At 41.5% G+C, this 23,306-nt stretch overlaps 1 protein-coding gene across 18 annotated transcripts in view; it reads left to right on the top strand.

Moving 5' to 3' along the window:
* SDCCAG8 (SHH signaling and ciliogenesis regulator SDCCAG8) overlaps positions 1–23,306 on the top strand; it is a 257,776-nt gene that overhangs the window by 208,690 nt on the left and 25,780 nt on the right. For 2 of the 18 annotated variants that reach the window (XM_063613490.1, XM_063613498.1), the window contains exon 17: positions 19,542–19,981. The exons of the other annotated variants lie outside the window; for them this stretch is intronic. In XM_063613490.1, the coding sequence (XP_063469560.1) occupies positions 19,542–19,674 (133 nt within the window). In that variant the 3' untranslated portion in view covers positions 19,675–19,981. Of the gene's footprint in view, positions 1–19,541; positions 19,982–23,306 lie in introns of those variants that run through there. 18 annotated transcript variants of the gene reach the window in all.

The raw sequence follows: 23,306 nt of genomic DNA on the forward strand, positions 1-23,306 counted from the left end.
TGAGATTCCCAAAAGATTTCATAGGCACAAATGTACTGCTCATCAGCATGGATTTTACTGAAGATATTATGAGAAGATGAAAAACATTCATGCCATGCCTCCCTGAGAAACAACATGACAGTCTCCACTAATACTTAGTTCTCCCTCCGTAGTCCTTTCCTGGGTGCATTCCCAACTTGGAACTTTTTTTTCCCCTATCTCCCACTTTCCTTAACCCTATAACTTTCTAATTATTTGCCTTCTCATATTTCTAGGAGCCAAACATTCTTCACCCCCTTCTATTATGCAGAACCATCCAGTTCTGCCACAACTCTTGCCTTAAATGTACATATTCAGAGTAGCCCGCTTCTTGAGTAAGCACCTATTGCACACACGTGCATACAGACACTTACATGTATATACTAAAGGAAATTTAAGCCAGGCCCGATGTCTCACGCCTGTAATCCCAGCACTTTGGGAGGCCAAGTTGGGTGGCTCACTTGAGCTCACAAGAGTTCGAGATCAGCCTAGACAACATAGAGAAACCCCATCTCTACAAAAAAAGAAATACAAAAACCAGCCAGGCTTGGTGGTGCGTGCCTGTAATCCCAGCTACTCAGGAGGCTGAGGTGGGAGGATTGTTTGAGCCCAGGAGGCAGAGGTTGCAGTGAGCTGAGATCACGCCACTGCACTCCAGCCTGGGCAGTAGAGCCAGACTTTGCCTCAAAAAATAAAACAAAAAGTTGATTGTGGCCTGCTAAAGTAATTTTGTGACCCACTAAAGGGTCATGACCCACAGTTAAAAAACTCTTCCATCAAAGACCCTTTAACAACCACACAGCTGCTGAATAAAATTGTCTCCCTCTTGTTACATCTCGTTACACCTGCGTGTGCATGCTCATGCATTTCCATGTGTGCACACACATACAGACAATAGGCCACACACCAGAAAGGAATACAGTAGTGCTCTCTGGGATTACTGGTGTGCCTTCTTCCACTGCACTTTCTGACCATTTCTAAGTTTTCTGCACTAAGCATGTGTTAATTGTGTAAAAGGAAATGCAAACAGTAACAGGCTCAATTGAGGTTTTTCGTCTTCCCCTTTTCGTTTTCCCCTTTTCGTTACCTCCCCTAGTAACCCTTGCAAACAGAGTTAGACTCCTCTATCTCTTTTTTCATTGTACCTTTTTGACTTCTCCCTACCCCTGAGATGGTCTCTCTCTCTTTTTTTTTTGAGACAGTATCTGGCTCTGTTACCCAAGCTGGAGTGCAGTGGTGCAATCACAGCTTACTGCAGCCTCGAACTCCTGGCCTCTAGGGATCCTCCTCCCTCAGCTTTTTGAGTAGCTGAGACAGTGTGCACTATCACACCTGGCTCTCTCTCTCTCTCTCGCTCTCTCTCTCTCTATATATATATATTAGAAATGGGGTCCCACTGTGTTGCCCAGGTTGGTTTTGAACTCCTAGACTCAAGTGATCCTCCTGCCTCACCCTCCCAAAGTGCTGGGATTACAGGTGTGAACCACCATGCCCAGCCTGCAATGAGATTCTTATACTGAAATGCATAGATGGGCTGTGAACCTTCAGAAACTGTATATAAAACTTAATGTTTACTTATTTCTTTTCTGAGAAGCAGATCCAATTATTCCGTGAGGGCTTCTGTTGTGCCAGGCAAGGTTCTAGGTCTGATCCTTCAGCAGCCTCTCAAAACGTTGAAGAACTAAGTGACTCTTCTCACTCTGTTGTTTTCCTTCTCTGGACTGTGAGCGCCACAAGGCAAGGACTTCGTCCGTCTCGTTCATCACTGATTTCCTGCTGCCTAGAACAGTGCCTGGAACATAGTAGGCACTCAAAAAGTGTAGTGTTCTGAATGATTAAGCACTGTGAGGGAGAAAATACATTTATCTTGTGACTCTCCTTTTCTGGAGTTGATGAGATATCATGATGTTATTTGAGGGTGCAGGAGGTAATCAACAGTATTCTAGGACTCTGGGAATTCAGACTGGGGATGGCAAAATATGGAGCAGGTTTCGATTGGCACTCAGGTGGGCATCTGTCTCCATCCCACCGGCTGTACTCTGCAGTTGCTTGTAAATTACACTCTTCTTGGTGGGCTCGAGGCCCCAGCCCAAGACTGCACGGTCAGTGCAACATAAAAGTCCAGGTCTCCCGACTCGGAGTAGAGACTGTGGCAGCACTCCTGAGCCTGACTTTCCCTTAGCTTCATTTAATAAGGTTCATTTTGTTTTTGAAGGTAGTTTGTTCCATAGAAACCAGACAGGGTGTTGTTTAAATAGTAGGCTGATGTCTCAATGTAACATATTGGCCCACTGAGCTCTACAAGAGTGTGAATCACAAACCCGCCTCTGTACATTTCTGATGTAGTGTGAATGTTCTGGATGTAAGAAAATCCTGTTAAGAATGATCAGGTTATCTCATTTTGCCATCAATCGTATTTTGAAATGTTAAGTTGATAGAATAACTGCTGTTCCTGGCTAAATAGATTCTCTCAACTCTAGCAAAATATTTTAAAAATCAGGTAATTCAGCCACTAATCCAAATTTTATTTGGTTTATTTTCTTCAGACTGTATATATAATACTGGGACTGAGTGTTTAAAGTTCAGCTCGGTGTGTAGTATTCCTGTGATAATTTCAGCACATAAAATAAGATGTTTACAAAAGCCAACCTGAGACCGATATTCTCCAGCAGTTTAGCAGCAAATTCCTACTCTGGGTATATAACAATAATTGGGATCTTTCTATTGGCTTTATATAAACTCAGATTAGTAGTAAAATCTAAGTACCATCCCATTTGGCAAACTCTTAACTTCAAGCAGTCACAAATTTGCTTCTGATTGTGCTTTTCATTCGCACCTAGCTCAGATTTTTGCCTGATGCTTTTTTAAATCCTCTAATTTACATACTGTGGTAAATTTAAAATGAGAACAGATGAATGCTGCTAAACTTTTCTATTTCACTGATGAATATGGTATTTTGCTTTAACTATCTAGCTGTTATATATTCAATGACCTTTAAAACATGAAATAGATACTTCTTTTCATATATACTGTGCGAGATGAATTATTAGTATTGTCTTCCTTTGAAACTATGAAACTGAGACACAGGGGCCAAGCAAAGCATCTGGAAACTGATTTCCATAGGCCTAAAATCAGAGTTTCCTACTCCCGGGACTCACACCCAGTCAGCCAGGCAGAGAGGCCTGGTTCACTCACGTTTGGTTATCTTGGAACTGTGGGAGGTAATGCGTCTACTCTGAAAGCACTTCTTTCCTTACCCCACAGCCCCAGCGCACCACAGTCTACATCACTGTACCCATTTGGGCATGTTGGAACAAGTACGAGTAAGGGAAGAGGTCGCAGTTTTTGAGTGGCTAATAGGAATTTAGCTCCAGCTAAGAATATGTTATGTCACATATTGTTGTTAATAATAATAATAATCGTGTTCTCCAAAGGAGCAAAAGGAGAGTTGGAGAAGTTAAATTATTCAGCAACTGAGATATCTAAAGCCCGTGTTCCTGTACTATCTTCTGTTTGTCCCTGTTATCTTGTTTAGTGAGCAGCATAGCATTTTGCAAGAGTGGACCGTTCACCTGTCAGGATTTCAGTCAGCATAACAAATGTGCCATCCACTGTGGCAGGTGTCTGGGGTAATCAGAGAAAACTTCCCAGATGCAGTAGAAATAAACTGCTTGACAAAATGAATAGAATCCACCGTCACGTAATTTTCTAGCTGTTCGCTTGTTTTCAATAACCAAAATCAATATTAATTTTGAAATTATATGCACTACTTAGGATTAAAATGCCATAATTCATAAGACAAGGAAAATCTAGGGCACATTTTAAAAGAAAAGTATAATTTTGAAAGGAGGAAATCTATTTCAGAATGAAGAAATGAAAACTTTTGAAAGCTTTAACAAAAAATTCCTAGGGAATGTTGAAGTTTTATTTTGCCCTAACATGAAAAAGTAGGCCAGTTGCTAAACATTAATTGCTTTACTTCCATCTCTCTTTATTTTTATTTTTATTTTTTGAGACGGAATCTCGCTGTGTTGCCCAGGCTAGGGTGCAGTGGTGCTATGTCAGCTCACTGCAACCTCCGCCTCCTGGGTTCAAGCAATTCTCCTGCCTCAGCCTCCCAAGTAGCTGGGATTACAGGTGTTGGCTACCACGCCCAACTAATTTTTGTATTTTTAATAGAATTGGGTTTCACCATGTTGGCCAGGCTGGTCTCGAACTCCTGACCTCAAGTGATCCGCCTGCCTTGGCCTCCCAAAGTGCAGGGATTACAGGCGAGAGCCACTGCGCCTGGCCTACTTCCATCTATCTTGATCACACTTGATCATGCTGAGAGACTAGAGGCTCTGAAATTTAATAAATGACCCTAATTCAAAATAGCTTACTCCAAATCCAGCTCGATAGAAAGCCGAACTGTTGTCAGTATATCTCACTTTAAGCAAACCCAACATATTAAATCCATATTTACAAAATGGATTAGTTAAGTAGTCATTCTTCACTTAGCAACATAATTCATTACAGTAAGTTCCCCTTGTAATGCATATAAACGTGATTTAGTTTATTAGAACCCTCTGTGTGTGCCGCATTTGAAGTGCAAAGTACATTTGATAATGTTACTCCACAAATTAGTTTCTCATTTGTCCAAATATTTGATTGGGCATTGTTGTGGCCCCTAAGGAAACAAACAAGTGGCTCGGAATGGGCTGTGGACCGAAGGGATGCGTGGAGCAAGGGCGATCGGCCTGGGCTGGTCGCTGGTCTAGAGGCTGTGGGAGCTCAGAGCATGGACCCAATCAGTTCAGTCTCCATCATCCTCGTTTTCTGGACCTTCCAACTCCTTGTTCATGGAATGAACCAGGAGCATGCAGAATTTATCTTGGTGGAAAGCCTTTCTCCTCAGCTTTCTCTCCCTGCTTTGGTTTACTGAACAGGAGAGCCTGACATAATTAGGTCTGAGAAGAGTCGTCGGGTTCTGCTCTCATCCTTGATCCTGCCCTGGTTGGTAGGGAAATTCACTTGTTAATTATGTGGCTGGCTTGTGTCATGCAGATGACCCAGGGTCACTGGGCTGTTCAGGTTATCAAAAGCTAAATGACGTGGGACACTTCTGGGGATTAGTTTAACGAAGCTGCACAAATATAGTCAGATGACAAATTTGAAGATACGGTGGCAGAGTAAATAGTATTTTTTAAAAATGCATGCCTCTGAATGTAATAGTAAACCTGTATGAGAGGCTCTGCTTAGAGAGAAATTAGAGTGAGCTATTAGCTGTGCCTATATGTTTATTTTCATATAAATACATCAAGAAAGTTAGATTTTTTGCTTTTATTTTTATACCAATATGCCTAGGTTAAAGTGGGTCATTCCCAGCATTTTAAAAGGGGGTAGAGGGAGGGCAGTTGACTTGGTTTTGGTAAAGGGGTAAGGGATTATTTTTTATTTTATTTTATTTAGGGGGCAATCTTCCATCTTTATCTCTTCATTCTTATTGTGCCTTTCCTGGACCTTGTATTCTGATCATATTTAACTTTCTATTGTAGAATTGGGATGGAAGACCTAGTTCAGCTTGAAAATCTTTTGGTAGATGCTATATCTTTAATAAATGTTAAATACAGGCATCACACTTTTAAAGAACATTTGTTTTTAAGGGTCTTTGTGCATTCATCTGAGGAAAAAGCAACCAAATCTGTTTTATTCAAATTCCAAATTCTAGGGGAGCAGATTGTCACAGAATATACAGTGATAAACTTCCAAAAAGGAAAATGGGCGGAAGAATCGTAGGTATTTATCACGCATGCTAGAAACGTTAATGCTTTCTGAGGAATCAACAGATCTTCGATTCTCTTTTGGTGGAGTGCACCTTATTTTGTAAAAAAAAAATAATTTATTGATTATTTCGTATTTTTTTCTTTAAGGAAAAGTCTTATAAATATTCATATTCAGAATAGCATGTGTCTATTCTGTTGATCCTGAAGCCATAAAAGAAGTTTCATTCTCAGTGTCATGTCGACAATGAAAATTAACACAAAACCAAAAATAATTCATGTAAATGTCTGCATTGTTTAATCATTGGTTTTAGATCCAAAGCATCATCCTTTCTGTTTAAAGTGGTCATTCAGAACTGAATATTTTAAATGACTTATAGGAGCCCTGTAGAAAATATACAGAAAGAATTCACCGTTTAAGTAAAAATGTATTTGCTTTGCTTGGCCTGTCAGTTTCCATATTTGCCGTGGCTTCCCATTAGTGACTAGCATCATGCATTGAGGATGAGGTTTTCAAATGCAGTGTATTTACTTTTGAACTTCTCTGCTGGTAACAGTCTGTGCATACGTGACATTTGTAATGCTGATGGTTGATTTCAAAGTATAGTATCTAAGTCCAATTTTTCATGCATTTTATGAAGCTTTTGTCCTTAACACATTGATTTAAGTCGCTCAAAATTGATTCTTAAAAGAGAGATCATTTCTATGTTTACATAATTGCAACCTCAAGCGTACTTTGCAAATTTTACCTGGCACTCTCCAATCCCTCTGTTAAGTGGTTATCAAGGGTGGTTATTACCATTTACAATACGAGGAAACCAGGAGACAGGGATTTTATTGACTTGTACTGTGAGACAGCATTGCTGCTAGTCTGTTAATATGTGTTTTTTTCTCTTTTCTAAACAGATTTTAAAATTTAGCTATAATATGTAAGTCATCACTCTCTGGCAGAAATATAATTGTCAGGTGTGCTGGTATGGATAGAGGTCCTGCAGAAACCTTCAGGACCCATCCCAAAATGACGAAGACACAAGATACAGTTCTGTCCTCATCTTGACTTTTGTGTGGGTCAGAGTGAGTTACTAATTTTAGACGTGTTCTCGTGAAGACACCTGACTATTCAGCACACACAATCTTAAGGTCTTTGCTGTAAGAAGCTCGACCATCCTTTAGCCTCCCTGGCCAGGGACCCTGGCCTCTGTTTTTGTGTTTCAGGAATTCTTGGTTCTGGCCGTTTTCTTGATTCCCTAATTTCCACAGTTTGACAGCACTGAACGTTGTGTTAAGCTTCTTGCTACCATGTAAAAATTTCCTGACACCCCTTGCAATAATTATTATATAATATATAATTATGTAAGATATAATAAATATATAATAATCATCATTGTAATTCTTATCACTGTAGTAGCAGTAGCTAACTTTAAAGCATGCTTGCTATGTACCAGCTCCTCTTCTAAGCACTTACCTTTTAAACCCACTGAATTTTCACAACCACCACATGAAGCGAGTACTAGCAATATCCCCATTTTACCAATGAGGAAACTGAGGCACAGTGAGGTTAAGTAACAGGCTGAAGGTCACACAGCTACTATGTGATAGATGCCAAACTTGAACCTGGGCAGTGTTGTTGCCAATTCTGGGAAGAAGGGATGCTGATTTGAAGAATCTTAGCAATATTTTAGCTCCCATAATAGTAAAAATTTTTAGAAGCTCTTCCTGTGATTCCAGTCAGATATGGCATTGTTTTATGTTCCCATTCTCAGTGATCTCTAAATGGCATTCCTGCCACTAAACTGCCGCTGTTTTCCTGCAAGGGACATCTGATCAGTTTCTGAATTGAGTCCCAAGATACGTGCCTTAAGCTATTGCATAAATATCTCTACGTGAGAAATTCTTGTGTTCTGATAGATGGAGAAAAATGTGGTGGAGATAGTAAAATATTACCAGTTTCAAATGTGTTTATGTTACCTTAAATTTGAGGCAGATTATGGAGAGTGAGAAGAAAAAGAAGAGGAGCAATAATTTGAAATAAAACAGTGACAGAAAGGACAATTTGGTAAAGCCTTTCCTTCCCATAATGAAAAAAATAGTCCCTAGTTATTGACAATTCACTCAGAGATTACTGTGCTTTACAATAGTCTTTCAAGGTTTCTTCCAATTTATGACTGAGGAAGTGGAGGATCGGAGGGAGGAAGTGTGGCCACAGCTGCACAGTCCTAGGAGGGAAAGCTAGAATTTAAATAGGTTTGCCTGACTCGAAAGCTTGTGCTCTCACTGAAAGACCATAGTATCTTTCTGCCTCTAAAGAGAAGATGGTCCTGTTGAACCTGGAAAATCAGTGGCTAACATGGGGCTTTTCAAGATGCAATAAGATGGAGGCGGCCAGAGGTTCAGCATGTGCTGCCAGAAACAAGTCACTGAAGAATGGAGGTGTATTACAGAAAGGCTTGGGGGGTGGGGGGTGGAAATGTACCTAAAATGAAAGAAAACACAACCTTTTCAAAGAGTGGGAATGGAAGGTGATACTAAAATATTTAGAAAGCTAGTAAGTTTTTGTTTTTTAAGAGACAGGGTTTAACTGTTGTGCAGGTTAGAGTGCAGTGGCACAATCATAGCTCATGGCAGCCTTAACTCCTGTGCTGAAGCGATCCTCCCACTTCAGCCTCTTGAGTAGCAGGGACTACAGGCGTACCAACACCCTCAGCTGATATTTTTATTTTTTCTGGTGATGAGGTCTCACTACATTGCTCAGGCTGGTCTTGAACTCCTGGCCTCAAGTGATCCTCCTGCCCAGGCCTCAAGAAGCTAGTAAGTTTCTAACCAGTTTGCACATGCTTCTGAGTATGCTAATGCTTTTTTTATTACCACTCAATGGTAATAAATGGTGATGTGGTAATTCCAAGCTGTTTAGGAAAATTTGTACTACCAAATGTCACTGTCACTCAAGGGATTATTGCATATAGGTCTTATTTTGTTTGTTCTTTTTTAAGGCTTTCTCTGCCTTTCTCCCTTCTGTTACCATGGCAATATTAATGTTATTGATCTGAGTGGAACATGATGTTATTCACCAGGGTGACATACATTAGATTTGTAAAGAATCTATTTATTAGAACAATTTATCAGGTGTTAATAATGTTCATACATTATATTATTTTTTGGTCACCCAATATAGAAGCCTCTATTGAGATAAAGAGGCATGATTTTTTTTTTCACAAAATGGATGATTTCTTATTTTAAACACAAAGTGTGTGTAGCGAGCACTACTTTCTCTAGGAGGATCTACGGGAGGATTCTGGTGGCATGTTGGTCAGCCTTCGCTGAGGCGACCCGCAGGAATGGAATTGGTGCCAGCAGGGAACAGTCACTCACAGTCCACCCAACTCACAACGTGACTGATCACCACACCAGCCATGTCAAAACTGGACATTTCCTGTTTGCAGAAAGTTGAAGCAGGTCCATTTTGAAGAACATCTGATTGGACATTTACAGATGGTTAAAGATGATTCAGAGGACAAAAAGCCCAATTTTCCATTTTCACAAGCTACAGGTAGAGCAGCCCTAGCTGACTGGAACAAAGTGTGACTGAAGCACGTTTATTGTGAAGAAAGAGATGGAAATACTGGAGATGGGCATTGGCTTAACTCTATTTCAGTAATGTTGTGGCCACACCAATAAGTCCCCAGCTTCCCTCTCCCCGTGTAGCTTTTTCCCCTTTTTCTATTTGTTGCATTCCTGATGGCAGCGTGTTGGGCTTGTTCCCTTTCTCAGGTGGTGGAAGTCTGTGGCGTCTTAGCCTGTGCCTCCCAGCACACCTGAAGAAAACCACAATTCCCAGTGAGGCACTGATGCTTGTATCTTATTGCTTAATTATTATACCTATTTAATGCTACTTAGAACATTGTCAGCTGTTGAGAAAAGGTAATTATCACTAGTCAAATGAAAAACACTTTTTTGGCTGCCTTACGGATACACGTTTTACTGGTACCTTGATACATAATGAAGCCTGATAGCAAAACTTTTGCTTGTCTCTTCTTCAAGCCACAGCTGTTTCCCTGCTAAATTCATCCCATCTGTCTTCCCTTCCGTAAAGCTGTAGGCAGTATAGCATAAGTACAGAAGCAGTTCAGTGCTATTTTGGATAAACATAGCTGAAATTTGAATCTTTGCCATTTGCGATGCACACATTTTGTTTTACTGCTGTAAAGAGAGCTGTCAAAATACAACTACATGGATAATTTACTAAAATGCAGTCAAATATAAGGTTGATCAAAGGGAGAGTACATTGGGTCACTCTGACTATTCCAGTCTGTGTTCTGAAAGGTGTCACTGACCTCGAGGTCCCCATGAATTCTGTTTGGGGAGAGTAGCATCTGAAGTCTTTGCTTTAATTCCACAGCATGGTTTTGAGGAGTTACCAGTTCCTTGTAACTGTGTCTGTGGCATGACTTTCAGAGTCTTTAAGAGGCTTCAGAAGTCCATTTTCTTCATCTTCAAAAAATTTGCACTGATGAGAGATGTTTTCTCTTTCTTGGCACAGTCAGACAGAGCTGAGCTACACGACCATTCTGCTGAGTTCCGACATTTATTTCATTGGAACCTTTGTTACCACTGAGGCAGTCTGTTTCATTTTCATCCCATTCCTTATTTCTGGACTATTGGTGCATCTAAATGTACCATGGTACATTTTTAAAACTCAATACTATACAATGCTTTAAAGTCAAGGGAGATGTTTTCTTGAATGAATTCCTCTTCTGAATTCTAAGAAGATTCACTTCCACCTGGCCCACAGCCCTCACACACATATTTACTGCTTTTTCCCATGTGCAAAGGTCTTTTCCAAGCCCAAATGGGCCATGACCTCTTTGAGGGGAAGGGCTAATACTTAATGTATTTTGGTAGCCACTGTGATCAGAGCTCATAAGAGGTACTTGGACTTCAGGAAAGTGCAACACAACATCTTTGGAATGAGATCTTATCCCGTTGGTTCTTTACTCTAAGATTTCACTTTACCTTACCCTCTCTCCACCACTTCTCAACCCTGCATCGGTGTAGCACAGAGGGAATGAAGGGGGCTGCACGAAAGGTTTGGAGGCCAGGCCGAGGATTGAGCCCACTACTTTCTGCCCTTCCCCATTTGCCAGAACTCAAGTCACCTGGCTCACCCAACTGCAGGAGCTGGGATGCATGATCTAGAAGAGGAGGAACCTGTGGAGTGGTGAGCTCCAGTGTTCTCGTTCCTATCCTCCCTGCCTCTAAAAATAACCCTCCATAAACAAATGATAGCAAAAGTCATCTCGTGCATATAAAGACATGACAGAAAGCAATATCTTTTTAGGTAAGGGGCTGTGTGGCTATGAAGGTAAGGACAGTAACCAGTGAGGTTTCCCCCCTAACACTATCATACACACATCCTTTTCACAAATGTCATCTTGCTAACAACTATGCAACCTCCTTGGAGTGAAATCTTGGCTGTCTTGTTCTCCACTGTATCCCAATGCCCAGAAAAGAAGACATTGTAGGTGCTCAGAAAATATTTGCTGAGCAAAAATGAATGCATGAATAGTAGAACAAATTTACATTGTATTTTTTTCACATTATCTTAAAACTCCTACTTTGTACAGCCAGAAGACACCAGCATCTATGTGTGCACTGCATTTAAACAGCTTTAGCAATATCATAGTGCTGTTGGGTCCCCAGCTGCTGCCAGTGAAATTGTTTACCTAGAAAGTCCCCAAGGCTTTTTCTGCACCAAGACATTTGCCTTCTCTCATCTAGTTTTCTTTTGGCAAAGAAAAAAAAACAACCCTAGGCTCTTTGGAAGACAAAAAAAGTATATGACTGCCACACATGCAGCCAACTCTCTACTTCCACCAAAGGTGGAAATGGTTTTGTCAGTGATTCTTTGAAAGCCGTTTATTTTAAAAGATAAATAAATCTTTCCCATTACCTGTGAGGACATCTGATCCAGGGCCAGTAGGAGCTTTCAAAACACAGTCAAGTCCACTGATGCTGTTCTTAAAATGCATTCTTTCATTCAACAGCTGCATGTGTTGGACACTGTGCTGGATGCTATGGGTACCAGCAGGATTCAGTCCTGACTCTCAAGGAGCTAACATTTTAGTGCAGGAGGCAGACAGTCATAGTGCACTGTGGTAAGAGCCATGTGTAGGGCACAGAAGAAGGAACAGGTAAGCATGAGGAGGCCAAGAGGGGCTCTGCAGAGTGGCAGCACTTGATGGCTAGGGAGAGGCAGTGTATGCAGAGGAGAATAAGGCCCTTTCTCTTCTAATAGTTTTTTTGGATTGCACACTTTAGAAAACGATTTTAGACTTAAGACCCAAAATGAGAAGAAGCACATGACTTCTGGCTGACAGCCCTGACATCCCCAATATGAGGACATGATTCTGTGCCTTGCTGGACCTCCTGACTGCCCAGCCAGCCAGCCAGGGCTGCTCCTGTGTCTGTCCAGCCCCAAGACCAGCCTGACGGAAGCTGCTTCCTATAATGCCTAATATAGCACAATCCACTCACCATATGGGTCTAAAGCCAGATTTTTATCTTGGGAGGGAAAAAATAATATATGTAACAAAAATGTTATCCATGGTAATATTACTCATTAAATTCACCATATGATTAGGTTTTTGAGTTTGGTAGTAACCCACTGACATCTCCCCGTCTTTGTGATGAGTCCAGAGCCTGGGCCTTTGACTGTTTGTGTGGGTGGTACTCTGACATCTTTGATAGGGAGGGTAATGAGACCACTCTGCCAATAGGGCAATGGCCACATAGACCGTTTAAATAATGAAATCTCTTGGAAATACCCATCCAAGGGATGGATGTGAACTCTCAGTGTTCCCATGAGAGCCAGCAGGTGTAGGTGCCATTGGCTGGAGAGAAGGCTGAAAATAACCCTTCATTCAGAGCCTTGTGTGGAAAGTTGGGTTACTGTGCTCATGTCCTCTTGACCCAAAATTGTTAACATGGTTGGATGAAATGGCGTTCCTAGAGGGGAACAAAAGTGGCTATCACAGGCCGGGCGCAGTGGCTCACGCCTGTAATCCCAGCACTTTGGGAGGCCGAGGCGGGTGGATCACGAGGTCAGGAGATCGAGATCATCTTGGCTAATGCGGTGAAACCCCGTCTCTACTAAAAATACAAAAAATAAGCTGGGCATGGTGGTGGGCGCCTGTAGTCCCAGCTACTCGGGAGGCTGAGGCAGTAGAATGGCGTGAACTCAGAAGGTGGAGCTTGCAGTGAGCCGAGATCGCGCCACTGCACTCCAGCCTGGGCAACAGAGCAAGACTCCACCTCAAAAAAAAAAAAAAAAAAAAAAAAAAAGTGGCTATCACAATTAACATGGCCCTGTTTGACACCTGATCCTGAAAGTGGTATTTATTTTTGTAAATTACAGTTTGAAGCATGTGGTGGCATTGGTGGTGCTTTTACTGAATGTTGTTCACTTAGGTTTTCCAGTTGTGCGAATTGTTTTTGGGGAGCTTACACACCTGTTCCCATCCTCTGGGGTGGGCTAGTTGCTATGTTATGAACCTTAACCTTTGCATATACCTCTGTTTTATTCATGGGAGGTCACAACTTGGTAATTCTGTCTAGTATTCAAGCAGATTATTACCAGTGCTTAGCAGACTAATATAGTTAGCATTTGATTTGAAAGGGACAAAGACCAGTTAATAGTTTTCTGTAGCTATACTTAATATTTCATCAGGCAAGTAAGGTTGCTGCCACTTAGTTAGCTGGGATGCCAAGGAATTGCTAAAAAAAAATCAAATTAATACATATTATTACACATATTTACACACATTGAACTATTTCAAACCAGTATTGCTGGAATAAAGACAAAATAATACTGTGTATTTACATAACACCATAACACCTTTCATCAGAAAAATCTCAAGCCTTCGCAAACTAACTAAGCTGCACAACACCCTGTGAGGTGTGTAGGAAGTAAGGTGGAACAATAAACAAGAAGTCGATGAAGGGAAAAGGCAGGCAGGCAGGCAATCGTGCTTGCATAGGGTGAGCGAGACTCCTGCTGGATGACCCACTGGCATTCAAGTCCTGGTCGCCCCATCGTGAGGACACCTAGATTGAAAGCTCCAGCACATGTCACAGGTGATTATAGACTGGAGTATTCTTCTGTGTGTTGTTTTTCCATTCTAATTTCTGTATTTTAATTGAATTGAATGGACAAAGATACAGCATTCCACCTCTACTGGGCTGTAACAGTGACTCCCAGTGTTATCAATCATTTGATCATTGTTTCCCTTTCCCTAGGGCCAACTAAATACAGTTTCCTTTATTTTTCCTTAGCCAGAATTTTTTTACTAAAGTGTGACAGTTTATTCTCTAGAAATGCCTAGAGATGGCTGGGTACATGCTAGTCCATGGGAAAGGCATGGGTGAGTCATGGTCTCTTTTGGGAGGGTCGGGGCTTGTGGGAACAAATTCATGCCCAGGCCTGCCTCAGTGGCTGCCATGCCCAATGCCTCCCATGACAGGCCTGGCCTGGCACTGTGAGCAGAGAGAGCTGACCAGGCCTTCTGTGGAGCATCTGAGACAGGCCTGGAGCTGGAGGCAGTAGCATGCCAGGAGAACCAGTGTGAACACAGGAATAGCAACAGGCCAATGGGAGTCGTGAATTTTGCTTTTAGAATTTTGGAAGAGCATACATTAACATCTTTAAATCAATTTTGAATGTACTGTATTCTATTGGATATTCAACAAGTTTAGTCCTGAAACTTAGTACTCATTCAGTTATCCCATGCAAAGGATTTATTCACCTCATCTTTTGAGAAAAAAGAACTTTCTGTGTGTTAGTCTTTCACACAGCCTCTGTTTCGGCTTAACCTTTCAGATTTTCAGATAATTTAGGTGTCACAGATACCCATGATAGGATCGTTTTTCAGACACTATAATTTAAATGTCTCTGAAATGTAATAAATAGAGCTTTGTCTGGGTTTTGGAAATGATGTTTTCTTCCCAAACAGCTGTTCATTTGTATTAACACTTTTTTCTGTCTCTAACAGAAAGGCAGCATTTCTTTTTTATGTATAATCTCATCTGCCTTTTCATCATGTTAACTGTGTTCAGTCTATTGTCGTGGTGTTATTTTTAATATCCTGGTGTACCATAGGCAGATGACTAGCAAGACCTCAGGGCTTTCTGAAGGGAAGATACCGCTCATTTTTCCATAGCCTATTCTAGGGCAGACTCTCACTATCTTAGTGAGCTAGCTAATTTCATTACCTATTCAATTCATCTGAGACCATTTTGGTAAAAGCGTTGAATAGCAATGCAGTATGAGCAAGTCTTTGCTCCTGTATTTAACTGGCAAAGCAAAGGACTTTGGCTTTCATTTTGGGGGCCCCAGTTAACACCCAAAGGATGGCAATTTATGAGGCCCTGATGAAGATGGTGAGAACTGGCATTTGATATATATCAATATTTGATTTATTTGATATATGTGATCTTCTAACAACCTTGTGATGTAGGTAGGAGAAGTATTGTTAAAATTAAATTTTACTTTGAAGAAATTCAGGCCCAGAGAGGCTAAATGTCACAGATTCCCATGGCTGGTAGGCTGGGCCTCATCCCCTTTCCTACTTAATGCCTCTGAGATTCACTGGAGAGAAGAGTAGCTAACAGTGCGGGTTCTGAACCCAGACAGTTTAAGTTCAAATCCTGTCTCTACTATTTCTGTGCTATGCGATTTTAGGGCAAGCTACTTAACATGGGAATAAACTTCTTCATCTGTAAAATTATGACAGTCATGTTACCTGTGTCACAGTCTTCTCTCAAGGATTGAATGAGGGGTTATTACACAGAAATGTTAAGAACAGTGCAGGGCACACAGTAAGTACTCAACAAACATTAGCTAGGTGAATTGTTTAAAGTGTCCAGCACAGGAAGCAGCCTGTAATAGGAAATGAGCCTGTATTATGCCTGGGAGGTGATGTTATACAGGTCCTATTGAGAGCAGACAAGCTGACTAAGGAAGGCACTCAAGTCCGGCAGGGAAAGTTCATTCTGCCCGTACTGTTAGCAAAGTTAGAATGTAACAATACTTCTGTTTTTGCGGTACAACCCGGGACTATTCCAGCCTATTAAATTAATGAGAGGCAAATAATTGACAGTGTCTCCCATTGGGGAACCAAGTCTCCCTCTGGGTGGAGCAGTTAATATGCAGGTCTCCACTCTGGAGGGACAGGAGTGCTGCTTCCTCATGCTGCATTCCAGAATCCTTTCTAGATGCCTTCAAGATTTATACCCTTAAAGTTGGAAACCTGTGGGGCACCTTGTGCCCAAACAGCACTAAATTCCAAGTAACACATCTCCATTCACAACCTATTGTGCGTAGACCCTCCTGGACACTGCTGTTGACCATTGACTGATTATGTGATCAAAGATTGATGAATCTGGAAGCACTGGAGGGATAGCAAGGGCTTTCATTTTTTTGTCTTTTTAAATCCTGTTCCATGTTCCACTTTGAACTGGATTGAAGTCAGCAGTGAAATCAGGAGCGTGGAAGCTGTGGTACCAGAGGAGAGAACCAGTGAGAGAGACTTGGCTTATGGCAACCAGTCCAGCTCCAGTCAGATAAAGGAGACACCAGTGAGGGAGTGAACAGAATGGTAGGGAACAACCCCGCTGAGATTCCAGCATCCTTTTCTTCCATCATCAGATACAAGAGGAGAGTTCACAAGAGAAGCCCAGTGGCTTTATTCGGAGAGAGTTGTCTGGTTAAGCACATATGTGCACTGCAAATCCACATTTGCGTTCCACCCGTGTACATTTCTTCATATCAGCATCTGATCAGGAACCTCCAAATGTTCTAGCATCCTTTGCAAATAATTTTGGTTTGGAAACCTCTGGATAGTTCGTTTTTACTGAAAGACTATTCTCTTGATAAGAAATTTCTGACAATTTTAGTTATGTTAAATCAGATTCCACATATATAATGACAGCTTTGTTGGTGTGTATTTGTGTGTGAAGCATTGAAACGCATGTCCCGTCCTGCCATCTTATAAAGAACACTGCCTTAATTTTTAACTATGCTGTAGGGAGCACCCAGCATTCATACACATGTATGAGTGTATGTCAACATACATAGGATGATTGAACCATGAACTCTGTAAAGTTTGATAGCATACACAGAAATTTGGTAAGGACAAGGATTTTTGTGCTACAAAACTTCCTTATCAAATGCCCAGTAGCTTTAGGTGAGTTCCACCCAAGGACCTTGTTGTATGGACAAAAGGGCACAGGATTTTCCAGCCATTGCTACAATAATAGGTTTAGAAGACAGACCTGGGATTGTGTTCCAGCTTTACCACTTACTACCCGTGTGAACTTAGGCAAGATATTGTAGCATCTCTTAGCCTCAGTTTCCCTGTCCATAAGATGAAGATCATAATATTATCAATAATACCTTCTTCAAAGGGTTGATGTTAAGTGTTTTTTTGTTTGTTTGTTTGTTTTTGAGACAGAGTCAGCTCTGTCACCCAGGCTGAAGTGCAGTGGTATGATCTTGGCTCACTGCAACCTCCGCCTCCCGGGTTCAAGCAATTCTCCTGTCTCAATGTCCCGAGTAGCTGGGACTACAGATGTCCACCACCACGCCTGGCTAATTTTTGTATTTTTAGTAGAGATGGGGTTTCACCATACTGGTCAGGCTGGTCTCAAACTCCTGACCTCAGGTGATTCACCCACCTCGGCCTCCCAAAGTCCTGGGATTACAGGCATGAGCCACCGTGCCCGGCCTGATGTCAAGATTTTAAAATGAGGCCAGGTGCGATGGCTTATACCTGTAAACTTGGTGCTTTGGGAGACCAAGGTGGGAGGATCACTTGAGCCCGGGAGTTTGAGGCTGCAGTGAGCTGTGATCACGCCGGTGCACTCCAGCCTGCATGACAGAGGAAGACCCTGTGTCTAAAAAAATTACTTAATAAAAATAAAATGGCTGACAAAGCATTTAGCACAGTAACTGCACATAGAAAGGGCTCAATACATAATGTTTATTGCTTTTGCTATTTTTATTATTGAATCACAATTACCTCATTCATTAGATAGAAGAAATACTTCCTACATAACAGAGCTGGGTTTCAGAGTTGACGAAGCTGATGTATGTGAAAAGTACTTTCTGTACGCTCTGAAGCACCCTGTGAAAATAATAATGATTGATGTTGATTTACTGAGGATCTACTAAGTGCCAGTCACTTTACATACTCTCCAATTCTCACAACAATCTTGTGAGAGACATAGTATTATTTTATATAGCAAATGAAGAAACAGGCTTACAAGGATTTGCTTAGGATCATGCTCAGCTTTCGACCCAGATCTGTTTATTTTAAATTCAGATTTATCCTTTACGTAGCCACATATCAGTGATGATAACCTTGAGAATTGCTAATAATAGTTTCTTGACTTTATTAATGGTTGAATTGGACTCATATTGTCTAGTTTAGGCTGAATTGTCATTTTTTTGACTAGTATAGCACCCACTGCATGCTTTTTTTGTTAAAATGTATGATTTTGATGAAATGCACTTAATACATCCTCACTCACAAACTTGCATATGTAGCTACCTACAAAAGATATTTGTACCGCTAAGCCCTTGGCTATGAAGGCAGTTCCAAAAAAAGAACATGTCAGCAGAGTCCTAGGCAATGGCAGTGTGGCTGAAATATACATGCTGTCCTCAAGGTGAATAATTTGAAGGGCATACTTTTTTGAATGGATAAATTCTGATTTTTATTATAATTTTCAATGCTTTTTCAGTCACTCCTCATGTTTTTACATTTCAGTTACATGAATTTTCATTCATATTGTGGATTACAAGTAAACTGAATTTACAATTTGATGCCCCTGCCTGCATACTAATGATAACTAGCTTATTGCTCACCAGCTCACAGTGATCTGCTCAGATTGGCATATTGGACCCTGGGCATATTCATGAGGTAATGTATCTGCCTGCAAGTGCATGTGTGCATCTGGAACCTAGCGTATTGTAGGGAGATAGGCATGGCCTTTTCAGTTTGGTCCCTTCCTAGCTAAAGGGCTTTGCAAAAGTGTTTTTTTTTATTTTATTTTAATCTTCTAAGCCTCAGTCTCCTCATCTATTAAACTGGAATAATAATACCCATCTCTCAGAGTTTCTTGGCAAGTAAAGGAGTACTTCAGATAACGTGCCCCATACTCAAAACATGTAACTTCCCTTTCCACCCTTCTTTGTTACAAAAAAAAAAAAAAATATAGCAACAGTAGAATATTTGCTTTGCTTTTTCACTGGATCATAGTTCCACACGCATGGAAAACCATGTCTGGTTAACAACACAAGGTCTAAACAGATTTATAAGGAGATCAGATGCTTCGCCTTTCACCTGACTGAGATGAAGCCACCAACGAGGCTGTCCCGTGTGTGCAGTGCCTTCTGCCCAGATGTGGCGCAAATGCTCCACCTGCCCCGACGGGGCTGGGGCCTCGGAATCCCCCTCAGTCCGCCTTTTGGGTTTTTGCTCCTAAAGCATCCTGGCCATCATCATTACTCACACGTGCTCACCAGGTTTCGCTTCTAGTTCAGAGGAAACCCATACTTTTCACCTGTGTCTTTTTGATCCCTGGCCTGATGGAATATTTTTCTAATGCCCCCACTTTTCCCAACTGCTCTAAGTTACAAACGGCCAGATTTCAGTCATTAGGAGAGTAGAATTTTTTTTTCCTTTTCCTTTTTTTTTTTTTTTGCAGGCTGTCTCACTGGGGGCTGGATTCCAAGGAAGCAGCCCGTGCACTCACAGGCCAGGAGAGCCAGGATTTCAACGGTGTCAACAATCTTTGCTCATCATACCAAAAAAGCCCTGTGTCGGTGCCGACTCATTAGCATACAGCCGTGCTGTGCTTGCTAACAAAGCAGGCTCTGGGTATCTGCTAGTTTCTCAGCTTGTCTGTCTTCCTTGACCGAAAAGAAGAGAAGAAATAGATTCAGGCAAGGGTGCTGTCCCCCTCCTGTGGCAAGAAAGCATCACAAGGATTCCCAGAGAGAGCGAGCTTTGAAGTGATTTTAAAGTCACCATCCTTGGGAGAAAGGAGACTGTCCACCCTTTGTTTTTCTCATCTTCTTTTATAGCATCAACAAGCAAAAGAAAAATCGCTATGTTCTCTAGTTAAAAATGATCGAGCCCTGAATACTTCCTGGTCATCTGCTTCATAGTTTTTGTTGTTGTTGTTAGAGTGCATAAGAAGAAATATCTGTACAGGCAGAGGTACACAAGCGTGCTCTCCCCTCAGTCTGTCTCTCTATCCCTCTTTTGTTGGGGGGATGGAGGGAAGAAGAAGCGTACAAGCAGATGTGCTGCTAGATCTACAGGCTTCTGCCAACCATATGGCATCTTAAGGAAAGATGGTTGGAGCGTCTGGATTAGCAGAGTCGGGATGGGAAGCCATGTGTCGTGTTGGTACAGGCAGTTGTTTGAGCTCTCTCTAAATGGCTTCAGGAGATTGTGTAATGGAACAAATGGTCCTGCAAGCCCAGAAACAGCCTTGCCGCTGCTGGAGAGGCAATTGGCCCTCGGGCGGGTACTGCTTCCCTTTTTCCCCCAGTATTGTGTATTCTTCATTTAATGTTCTTCGAACTCTGAGACCTGACTCGGAACTTTTCAACTTATTATGCTCGTGGGTTCCGTCTGCCTCTGTGTCTGCCTGAACTCCACTGTCTCCCTAATCTGGTAATTAATAATGCCCCAGTCCTCTTCTGTGTCCTCTCCCTCGGCCCTCCACGGGGGTCCAGGCTCAGCAGGCCAGCCTTTCGTGCCTCTTGACAAAGGCCTTTTCGGAAGAGGCTGCCCTGCTATTAGGGGTTGGGGGGTGGAAGGAGGATGTATCCACCCATCAGAATTCCCAGAAGCCTCAGGAGATGGAAAATCTTTCATTTCTTAATGAGTTAACTGGGAGTTTTATGTCGTCCTAGGTGTTAAGCACATGAGAAATATGTACCGTCACTATTTTGGACCTCATGTGTGGCATTAAAAAAAATTATTCTAATTTCATACTAGTGAAAGCATTGGACTATTAGGTCACAGGTGCCATTTACTCAGCAATTTGAGACCTCAGGATTCTACTCTCTAATACGTAATTTAAATACTGTATGAATATACTTTAAATTGGAGAACTGAAACACTGTGAGGCTGGCAACACATGGGCAGTATTTCAACTGTGGTCAGGTTCTCAGGCCATTCTTATTTTGGGAGGCCGGAGGCGGGAGAAGCAGTGAGACCTCACAGCTAGAACAGATCTGGTGAGTTTCTTCTCTTAGGAAGGCTCTTTGGACATTTCAGCTGCCTTTTAGGGCAAACAGATCTTGTTTTGTTGATGTTTCAGGGTCATGGCACATGCAGTGCAGTGTCTTTAGCTGCTAAAATAGTTATGTCTGCCCCCTCTCTGGGATAGATAACGAAGCCTGAGGCTCCAGGTGTATCATACATTGTGCTTAATGGAAGATAAACTGGCTAGTTGATTCAGTCAAAGAACCTGTCCATTTTTCTGACTAAATCATCAAACCAGTTTGAATTAAGTTGTCACCTTGAGTCCCTGAGAGTAGCTGGTCAGTACCTCGTGGGCGTTTTTGTTTGTTTGTCTGTTTCTAAGTCCAGGGCTGGAGAAAGAGGTACCTGGTTTGTGCTGCACACCATGGGGGCAGAGTGCCCGTCCTCCTTTCTCACAGGCAATGACCTTAACTGCCCAGGACCCCAAAAATGGGAGCAAGTAAGAAATGCAGCATCCAGGTTAAAAATGAATTCACCTATGGTCAGCTGTGTCCAGGTTAAAAATGAGTCACCTATGGTCAACTGTGTCCAGGTTAAAAATGAGTCACCTATGGTCAACTGTGGGAAATAAGAAGCTGTCATGCCCGTTGCTTCCTCAAAAAAAGACATGAAACCTGGAGAATGTGTGACTGAACTCCAGCAGGAGAACAGGACACAAGTCTAGAAATCTCAAGTGTCTTCAAACTGTTATTATTTTTATGGACTTGTGACTCCAGCAAACAACTTTTACTATCTTAAACAAGGTCATCTGAAAATCATTTGAAGATTGTTACCAAATTCCTTCATAAATATTTTCTACAAGCATAAATGTCAACCAGAAATTTCAGATAAAGTACTATTTCTCCTGTGTGAATTCTTTGTATTTAAAATTTATCTCATATACGTAGGTTTTAAAACACGTTTTTAAATTTTCAGAGCTCATTTCATGCTGAACATGTTAAGTGCTAGGATATTCTTACTTTGTCTTCTGAGTTTAGGATCTGTGCGGGGGTGTGGGGGGTGTGTCTGTAGAAAGCATAATTTTGATTGTTATCCACCAATTGAAAGAAATCACTACTTTAATCTCTTTTACCTTCCAAGTGTACATGGTCCCAAATTTGTCAGTCTTAGAATTTCTTGAAACAATGCAATTAAACTGCAACATATTTCCTAACATTCTTAATTAAGACAGTGACTGAAAAATGTAGATTAACAGAAGTTACTGTTTTTATCAACATATTTTCTCTCTCTTTCCCGCCACCATCACATCCCCCTCCCCCCACCCCTTTTTGCTTTAAATGTCTGATGTCAGTTTCATCCACATGTACATTATGCACATGGCACTGAGGAAACAAAGTAAAAAATTCTCTTTTAATTCTGAGCTGCATGCCCAGCGCCACATGCACTGTCTGTTACATGTCGCTTCTTATGAGGTTCATGCTGGGAAGTTTCTTTTTAAAGGCGAAGTGTTTCTGAAGGAAAGAGTTCAGGTTGGGCAGATTGTGTTAGAAAAATCTTACTGTCTCCGAGTGGAATTAATATACTGATTATTCTGTGCAGGCTCAAACTGGCAGCGTGTGCAAAAGTTCAAGAGTGTCTGGGAATTGAAATATGGAGGAGAAAGCGGGAGAGTGAGCAGAGAGAAAGAATTGGAAGTAGGGCTCAGAAGTGAAACTAAACGGTAACTTTGTAAAGAGGGGAAGGGAATTCAAGTCTGAACAACTGTCATGAAGCAGTACTTACTGAAAATATTTTTACGGAATCAGGAAGCTCCATTTTCCATGGCACTTTTTAGGAGTGGTCTGAAAAATGAGTTTGGTTATTGGAGGAGAGTTGACGGGGGGAGAAATACTTCTTTGAGTTCTTAAGATCCTTGCCAGTTTCAATTAAGTCACATGAGAAGCTTAATCACTAACATAGAAATGTAAACGGGTTGCAGTATTTCTTTGGCCTATCAGCCAAGATTTTTTTTCCTATTTATTAAAATTTGAGTCCTTCATGATCACTGACAATGATTCATTGGTTTACAAATAAGGAATTAAAAGGTAAGAAAAGCAAATGCAATCACGCAGCACCTTTCCCATCGTAGGGAAATCAACCTTTTTACTCATTGCCTCTCAGGGGAAAGAACTTGGGGCGTGAGCATGGAGTTAATGAAGCTTTCACCCATCCCCTCCTCTCAACCATCATCCCGGTTTAATCCTCTCCTTCT

The sequence above is a fragment of the Symphalangus syndactylus genome, chromosome 19 (assembly GCF_028878055.3).
Source record: "Symphalangus syndactylus isolate Jambi chromosome 19, NHGRI_mSymSyn1-v2.1_pri, whole genome shotgun sequence".
Lineage (NCBI taxonomy): Eukaryota > Metazoa > Chordata > Mammalia > Primates > Hylobatidae > Symphalangus > Symphalangus syndactylus.